The sequence below is a fragment of the Mya arenaria genome, chromosome 13 (genome assembly GCF_026914265.1).
Source record: "Mya arenaria isolate MELC-2E11 chromosome 13, ASM2691426v1".
Classification (NCBI taxonomy): domain Eukaryota; kingdom Metazoa; phylum Mollusca; class Bivalvia; order Myida; family Myidae; genus Mya; species Mya arenaria.
In genome coordinates, this window is record NC_069134.1 from 52,119,511 (window position 1) to 52,128,402 (window position 8,892).

At 46.0% G+C, this 8,892-nt stretch overlaps 1 protein-coding gene across 1 annotated transcript; it reads right to left on the reverse strand.

The window, feature by feature from the left end:
- Positions 1-465: 465 nt before the first annotated feature.
- On the reverse strand, positions 466-7,881 carry LOC128215353 (mucin-6-like). Its single transcript, XM_052922042.1, has 11 exons — positions 7,718-7,881; positions 7,368-7,541; positions 5,578-6,412; positions 5,137-5,268; positions 4,368-4,784; positions 3,755-4,092; positions 3,139-3,401; positions 2,435-2,598; positions 1,863-2,103; positions 1,313-1,367; positions 466-1,180 (listed from the first exon to the last, which is right to left on the reverse strand). The coding sequence occupies exons 1-11, from the start codon at positions 7,879-7,881 to the stop codon at positions 466-468; spliced, it is 3,498 nt and encodes a 1,165-aa protein (XP_052778002.1).
- Between the last annotated feature and the right edge of the window lie 1,011 nt (positions 7,882-8,892).

Consider the following 8,892-nt stretch of genomic DNA (forward strand, 5'->3'; position numbering starts at 1 on the left):
AGACTGTGGAGTAATTGTGATTAGGTTATGCAGTAACTGTGAAGAGACTGTGGAGTAATTGTGAGGAGAATGTGGAGTAACTGTGAAGGGACTGTGGAGTAACTGTGATGAGGTTGTGGAGTAACTGTGAGGAGATTGTGGAGTAACTGTGAGGAAGTTATGCAGTAACTGTGAAGAGACTGTGGAGTAACTGTGAGGAGACTGTGGAGTAACTGTGAAGAGACTGTGGAGAAACTGTGAGGAGGAGGTGCAGTAACTGTGAAGAGACTGTGGAGTAACTGTGATGAGACTGTGCAGTGACTGTGAGGAGGTTGTGCAGTAACTGTGAAGAGACTGTGGAGTAACTGTGATAAGGTTATGCATTTACTGGGAAGAGACTGTGGAGTAATATTGAGGCGATTGTGCAGTAACATTGAAGAGGCGGTGCAGTAACTGTGAGGAGACTGTTGAATAACAGTGAGGCGTTTATGCAGTAACTGTGAGGAGGTTGTGCAGTAACTGTGAGGAGACTGTGGAGTAATAGTGAGAAGGTTGTGCAGTAACTGTAAAGAGACTGTGGAGTAACTGTGAGGAGATTGTGGAATTACTGTGAGGAGATTGTGGTGAAACTGTAAGGAGATTGTGGAATAACTGTAAGGAGATTGTGGAGTAACTGTGAGGAAATTGTGAAATAACTGTAAGGTGATTGCGGTATAACTGTGAGGAGATTGTGGAATAACTGTAAGGAGATTGTGGAGTGACTGTGAGGAGATTGTGGAATGACTGTAAGGTGATCGTGGAATAACTGTGAGGAGATTGTGGAATAACTGTGAGGAGATTGTGCAGTAACTGTGAGGAGGTTGTGGAGTAACTGTGAAGAGACTGTGGAATAAATGTGAGGAGATTATGCAGTAACTGTGAGGAGGTGGTGAAGTAACTGTGATGAGACTGTGGAGTAACTGTGAGGAGATAATGCAGTAACTGTGAGGAGGCTGTGGAGTAACTTTGAAGAGACTGTGGAATAACTGTGAGGAGATTATGCAGTAACTGTGAGGAGGTTGTGGAGTAATTGTGAAGAGGTTGTGCAGTAACTGTGAGAAGATTGTGGAATAACTGTGTGGAGGATGTGGAGAAATTGTGAAGAGGTTGTGCAGTTACTGTGAGAAGATTGTGGAATAACTCTGAGGAGGATGTTGAGTAACTGTGAGGAGATTGTGGAATAACTGTGATGAGATTATGGAATAACTGTGAGGAGACTGTGGAGTAACTGTGATGCGGTTATCCAGTAACTGTAAAGAGACTGTGCAGTAACTGTGAGGAGGTTGTGCAGTACCTGTGAAGAGACTGTGGAGTAACTGTCAGGAGGTTGAGCATAAACTGTGAAGAGACTGTGGAATAACTGTGATAAGGTTATGCAGTTACTGGGAAGAGACTGTGGAGTAAAAGTGAGGCGGTTGTGCAGTAACTTTGAAGAGGTTGTGCAGTAACTGTGAGGAGACTGTTGAATAACAGTGAGGGATTTATGCGGTAACTGTGAGGAGGTTGTGCAGTAACTGTGAGGAGACTGTGGAGAAACTGTGAGGAGGTTGTGCAGTAACTGTGAGGAGACTATGGAGTGACTGTGAGGAGGCTGTGGAATGACTGTGAGGTGGTTGTGCAGTTACTGTGAGGAGACTGTGGAGAAACTGTAAGGAGGTTGTGCAGTAACTGTGAGGAGACTGTGGAGTGACTGTGATAAGACTGTGGAGTAACTGTGAAAGACTGTGGATTAAATGTGGGGAGGCTGGGAAGTAATTGTGTGGAGACTGTATGTTAAATGTGATGGGACTGTGTGTTAACTGTGAGGAGGCTTTAGAGTAACTGTGAGGAGACTGTGGGTTAACTGTGAGGAGACTCTGTGTAAACTGTGAGGAGACTTTGTATTAACTGTGAGGAGGTTGTGGAGTAACTGTGTGGCTTTAGTTGAGTGTCTGTGAGGCTTTGGTGGGGTGACTGTAAGGCGGCTGTGCAGTAACTGTGTGGCTTTGGTGGTGTGACTGTGTGGACTATGTGCAGTAACTGTATGGAGGATGTGCAGTAACTGTGAGGAGGATGTGCAGTATCTGTGAGGAGGATGTGCAGTATCTGTGAAGAGAATGTGGAGTAACTGTGAGGAGATTATTCAGTAACTGTGAAGAGACTGTGGAGTAACTGTGATGTGGTTTTGCAGTAACTATGAAGAGACTGTGGAGTTACTGTGATGAGGTTATGCAGTAACTGTGAAGAGACTGTGGAGTAACTGTGAGGAGGTTGTGCAGTAACTATGAAGAGACTGTGGAGAAACTGTGAGGAGACTGTGGAGTAACTGTGATTAGGTTATGCAGTAATGGTTAGGAGGTTATGGAGTAACTGTGAGAAGACTGTGGAGTAACTGTGAAGAGACTGTGGAGTAACTGTGATGAGGTTATGCAGTAACTGTGATGAGGTTGTGCAGTAACTGTGGAGAGTCTGTGGAGTAACTGTGAGGAGACTGTGGAGTAACTATGAAGAGACTGTGGAATAACTGTGAGGAGACTATGGAGTATCTGTGAAGAGACTGTGGAGTAACTATGAAGATACTGTGGAGTAACTGTGAGGAGACTGTGGAATAACTGTGATGAGGTTATGCAGTAATTGTGATGAGGTTATGGAGTAACTGTGAGGAGGTTGTGCAGTAACTGTGAGGAGGTTGTGCAGTAACTGTGAGGAGGTTGTGCAGTAATTGTGATGAGGTTGTGCAGTAACTGTGAGGAGGTTGTGCAGTAACTGTGAGGAGGTTATGGAGTAACTGTGAGGAGGTTGTGTAGTAACTGTGAGGAGGTTATGGAGTAACTGTGAGGAGGTTGTGTAGTAATTGTGATGAGGTTATGTAGTAACTGTGAGGAGGTTATGCAGTAACTGTGAGGAGGTTGTGCAGTAACTCTGAGGATGTTATGCAGTAACTGTGAGGAGGTTGTGCAGTAAAAGTGAGGAGGTTGTGCAGTAACTGTGAGGAGGTTATGGAGTAACTGTGAGGAGGTTGTGGAGTAACTGTGAGGAGGTTGTGCAGTAACTGTAAAGAGACTGTCGAGTAACTGTGAAGTGGTTGTGCAGTAACTGTGAAGAGACTGTGGAGTAACTGTGATGAGGTTATGCAGTTACTGGGAAGAAACTTTGGAGTAATAGTGAGGCGATTGTGCAGTAACTTTGAAGAGGTTGTGCAGTAACTGTGAGGAGACTGTTGAATAACAGTGACGCGTTTATGCAGTAACTGTGAGGAGGTTGTGCGGTAACTGCGAGGAGACTGTGGAGAATCTGTGAGGAGGTTGTGCAGTAACTGTGAGGATGTTATGCAGTAACTGTGAGGAGGTTGTGGAGTGACTGTGAGGAGGTTGTGCAGTAACTGTGAAGAGACTGTGGAGTAACTGTGATGAGGTTATGCAGTTACTGGGAACAAACTTTGGAGTAATAGTAAGGCGATTGTGCAGTAACTTTGAAGAGGTTGTGCAGTAACTGTGAGGAGACTGTTGAATAACAGTGACGTGTTTATGCAGTAACTGTGAGGAGGTTGTGCAGTAACTGCGAGGAGAATGTGGAGAATCTGTGAGGAGGTTGTGCAGTAACTGTGATGAGGTTATGCAGTAACTGTGAGGAGGTTGTGGATTAACTGTGAGGAGGTTGTGCAGTAACTGTGAAGAGACTGTGGAGTAACGGTGAGGAGGTTGTGCAGTAACTGTGAAGAGACTGTGGAGTATCTGTGATGAGGTTATGCAGTTACTGGGAAGAGACTGTGGAGTAATAGTGAGGCGGTTGTGCAGTAACTTTGAAGGGTTGTGCAGTAACTGTGAGGAGACTGTTGAATAACAGTGAGGCATTTATGCGGTAAGTATGAGGAGGTTGTGCAGTAACTGTGAGGAGACTGTGGAGAAACTGTGACGAGGTTGTGCAGTAACTGTGAGGAGACTGTGGAGTGACTGTGAGGAGGCTGTGGAATGACTGTGAGGAGGTTGTGCAGTTAATGTGAGGAGACTGTGGAGAAACTGTAAGGAGGTTGTGCAGTAACTGTGAGGAGACTGTGGAGTGACTGTGATAAGACTGTGGAGTAACTGTGAAAGACTGTGGATTAAATGTGGGGAGACTGGGAAGTAATTGTGTGGAGACTGTGGGTTAAATGTGATGTGACTGTGTGTTAACTGTGAGGAGGCTTTAGAGTAACTATGAGGAGACTGTGGGTTAACTGTGAGGAGACTCTGGGTTAACTGTGAGGAGACTGTGTATTAACTGTGAGGAGGCTGTGGAGTAATTGTGAGGAGACTTCGGGTTAACTCTGAGGAGACTTAGGTTAACTGTGAGGAGAATGTGAGTTAACTGTGAGGAGACTGTGGGCTAACTGTGTGTAGGCTTTGGAGTAACTGTGAGGAGACTGTGGAGTAATTGTGAGGAGACGGTGTAGTAACTGTGAGGAGGTTGTGGAGTAACTGTGTGGCTTTAGTTGAGTGTCTGTGAGGCTTTGGTGGAGTGACTGTAAGGCGGTTGTGCAGTAACTGTGTGGCTTTGGTGGTGTGACTGTGTGGATTATGTGCAGTAACTGTATGGAGGATGTGCAGTAACTGTGAGGAGGATGTGCAGTATCTGTGAGGAGGATGTGCAGTAACTGTGAAGAGACTGTGGAGTAACTGTGCGGAGGTTGTGCAGTAACTCTGAGGAGGTTGTGCAGTAACTGTGATGAGGTTGTGCAGTAACTGTGATGAGGTTGTGGAGTAACTATGAAGAGACTGTGGAGTAACTGTGATGAGGTTATGCAGTAACTGTGATGGGGTTATGCAGTAACCGTGAAGAGACTGTGGAGTAACTATGATGAGGTTGTGCAGTAACTATGAAGAGACTGTGGAGTAACTTTGAGGAGGTTGTGCAGTAACTGTGATGAGGTTGTGCAGTAACTGTGAAGAGACTGTGGAGTAACTGTGAGGAGGTTGTGCAGTTACTATGAAGAGACTGTGGAGTAACTGTGAGGAGACTGTGGAGTAACTGCGAGGAGACTGTGGAATAACTGTGATGAGGTTATGCAGTAATTGTCAGGAGGTTATAGAGTAACTGTGAGGATACTGTGGAGTAATTGTGAGGAGACGGTGTAGTATCTGTGAGGAGGTTGTGCAGTACCTGTGTGGCTTTAGTTGAGTGTCTGTGAGGCTTTGGTGGAGTGACTGTAAGGCGGCTGTGCAGTAACTGTGTGGCTTTGGTGGTTTGACTGTGTGGACTATGTGCAGTAACTGTGAGGAGGATGTGCAGTAACTGTGAGGAGGATGTGCAGTATCTGTGATGAGGATGTGCAGTAACTGTGAAGCGAATGTGGAGTAACTGTGAGGACGTTGTGCAGTAACTGTGAGGAGGTTGTGTAATAACTGTGATGAGGTTGTGCAGTAACTATGAAGAGACTGTGGAGTAACTGTGATGAGGTTATGCAGTAACTGTGATGAGGTTATGCCGTAACCGTGAAGAGGCTGTGGAGTAACTATGAAGAGACTGTGGAGTAACTGTTATGAGGTTGTGCAGTAACTATGAATAGACTGTGGAGTAACTTTGAAGAGGTTGTGCAGTAACTGTGATGAGGTTGTGCAGTAACTGTGAAGAGACTGTGGAGTAACTGTGAGGAGGTTGTGCAGTAACTATGAAGAGACTGTGGAGTAACTGTGAGGAGACTGTGGAGTAACTGCGAGGAGACTGTGATGAAACTGTGATGAGGTTATGCAGGAATTGTGAGGAGGTTATGGAGTAACTGTGAGGAGACTGTGGAGTAACTGTGAGGAGACCGTGGAGTAACTGTAAGGAGGTTATGAAGTAACTGTGAAGAGACTTTGGAGTAACTGTTAGGTGGTTATGCAGTAAATGTGAAGAGACTGTGGAGTAACTGTGAGGAGGTTGTGCAGTAACTGTGAAGAGACTGTGCAGTAACTGTGAGGAGGTTGTGCAGTAACTTTGAAGGGACTGTGGAGTAAATGTAAGGAGATTGTGCAGTAACTGTGAGGAGGTTATGCAGTAACTGTGAGGAGGTTGTGCAGTAACTGTGAGGAGGTTATGCAGTAACTGTGAGAAGGTTGTGCAGTAACTTTGAGGAGGTTGTGCAGTAACTGTGATGAGGTTATGCAGTAACTGTGAAGAGACTGTGGAGTAACGGTGAGGAGGTTGCGCAGTAACTATGAAGAGACTGTGGAGTAACTGTGAGGAGACTGTGGAGTAACTGCGAGGAGACTGTGAAGTAACTGTGATGAGGTTATGCAGTAATTGTGAGGAGGTTATGGAGTAACTGTGAGGAGACTGTGGAGTAACTGTGAGGAGACCGTGGAGTAACTGTGAGGAGGTTATGCAGTAATTGTGAAGAGACTGTGGAGTAACTGTGAGGAGGTTGTGCAGTACATTTGAAGAGACTGTGGAGTAACTGTGAGGAAAATGTGCAGTAACTCTGAGGAGATTATGCAGTTACTGTGATGAGGTTATGCAGTAACTGTGAGAAGGTTGTGCAGTAATTGTGAGGAGGTTATGCAGTAACTCTGAGGAGGTTGTGCAGTAACTCTGAGGAGGTTGTGCAGTAAGTTTGAGGATGTTGTGCAGTAACTGTTGAGATGATGGAGTAACTGTGAGGAGACTGTGGAGCAAATGTGAGGAAACCGTGGAGTAACTGTGAAGAGGTTATGCAGTAACTGTGAAGAGACTTTGGAGTAACTGTGATGTGGTTATGCAGTAATTGTGAAGAGACTGTGGAGTAACTGTGAGGAGGTTATGCAGTATCTGTGATAAGGTTATGCAGTAACTGTGAGGAGGTTGTGCAGTAACTGTGAGGAGGTTATGCAGTAACTGTGAGGAGGTTGTGCAGTAACTGTGAGGAGGTTGTGCAGTAACTGTGAAGAGACTGTGGAGTAACTGTGATGAGGTTGTGCAGTAACTGTGAAGAGACTGTAGAGTAACTGTGATGAGGTTATGCAGTAACTGGGAAGAGACTTGGAGTAATAGTGAGGCGGTTGTGCAGTAACTTTGAAGAGGTTGTGCAGTAACGGTGAGGAGACTGTTGAATAACAGTGAGGCGTTTATGCAGTAACTATGAGGAGGTTGTGCAGTAACTGTGAGAAGACTGTGGAGTAATTGTGAGGAGATTGTGCAGTAACTGTGAGAAGACTTTGGAGTGACTATAAGGAGACTGTGGAGTAACTGTGGAGTAATTGTGGGGATTCTGTGGAGTAATTGTGAGGAGATTGTGGAGAAACTGTAAGGAGACTGTGGAGTAACTGTGAGGAGGTTTCAGAGTAATTGTGGGGAGTCTGTGGAGTAATTGTGAGGAGACTGTAAAGTAATTTTATGGAGGCTTTGGAGTAACTGTGAAGATGCTGTGGAGTAACTGTGAGGAGGATGTGGAGTAACTGTGAGGAGACTGTGGAGTAACTGTTAGGCTTTGTGGAGTAACTGTGAGAAGACTGTGGAGTGACTGTGAGGAGACTATGGAGTGACTGTGAGAAGACTGTGGATTAACTGTGAGAAGACTGTGGAGTGACTGTGAGGAGACTGTGGAGTAACTGTGAGGATTTAGTGGAGTGACTGTGAGGCTTTGGTAGAGTAATTGTAAGGAGACTGTTAAGTAATTGTTTGGAGGTTGTGGCGTGACTGTGAGGCATTTGTGGATTACCTGTGAGGAGACTGTGAAGTAATTGTTAGGAGGTTGTGGAGTGACTGTGAGGCATTTGTGGATTACCTGTGAGTAGACTGTGTAGTAACTGTAAGGAGGTTGTGGAGTGACTGTGTGGCTTTAGCTAAGTGTCTGTGAGGCTTTGGTGGAGTGACTGTGAGGCTTTGGTGGAGTAACTGTGAAGAGGCTGTGCAGTAACTGTGAGGAGGCTGTGCAGTGACTGTGTGCATTTCGTTGAGCGACTGTGTTGCTTTCCCTGAGTGACTGTGGTGAGGCTTTGCAGTAACTGTGAGGAGGCTGTGCAGTTACTGTGAGGAGGCTGTGCAGTAACTGTGAGGAGGCTGTGCAGTAACTATGAGGAGGCTGTGCAGTAACTGTGAGGATGCTGTTGAGTTACTGTTAGGGTTTCGTGGAGTAACTGTGACGAGACTGTGGAGTGACTGTGAGGAGACTGTGGAGTAACTGTGAGGCTTTCGTGAAGTGACTCTGAGGAGGCTGTGGAGTGACTGTGTGGCTTTAGTTGAGTAATTGTGAAGAGGCTGTGGAGTGACTGTGTGGCTTTAGTGGAGTGACTGTGAGGCTTTGTTGAAGTAACTGAGCGGAGGTTGTGCAGTAACTGTGAGAACGCTGTTCGGTAACTGTGAAGAGGCTGTGGAGTAAAAGGAGGCTTTTAGGGAGTGACTGTAATGCGGTTGTGGAGTAACTGTGTGGCTTTAAGTGAGTGACTGTGAGGAGTTGGTGGAGTAATTGTAAGGAAGATGTTGAGTTACTGTGAGAAGGTTGTGCAGTAACTGGAGGAGGCTGTGGAGAAAATTTGAGGCTTTCGTGGAGTGAATGTGAAGAGGAAGTGGAGTGACTGTGTGGCTTTAGTTGAGTGACTTTGATTCTTTGGTGAAGTAACTGTGAGGAGGCTGTGCAGTAACTGTGAGAACGCTGTGCAGTAACTGTGAGGCTCTGGTGGGTAGCTGTGAGGCTCTGGTGGAGTAACTGCGTGGCTTTGGTGGAGTGACTGCGTGGCTTTGGTGAAGTGACTGTGTGACTTTGGTGGAGTGACTGTGAGGCTTTGGTGGAGTGACTGTGTGGCTTTGGCGGAGTAACTGTGAGGCTTTGTTGGAGTGACTGTGTGGCTTTTGTGGAGTGAATGTGAGGCTTTGGTGGAGTAACTGTGGGGAGGTTGTGGAGTGACCGTGTGGCTTTTGTGGAGTGACTGTGTGGCTTTGGTGGAGTGACTGTGAGGTATT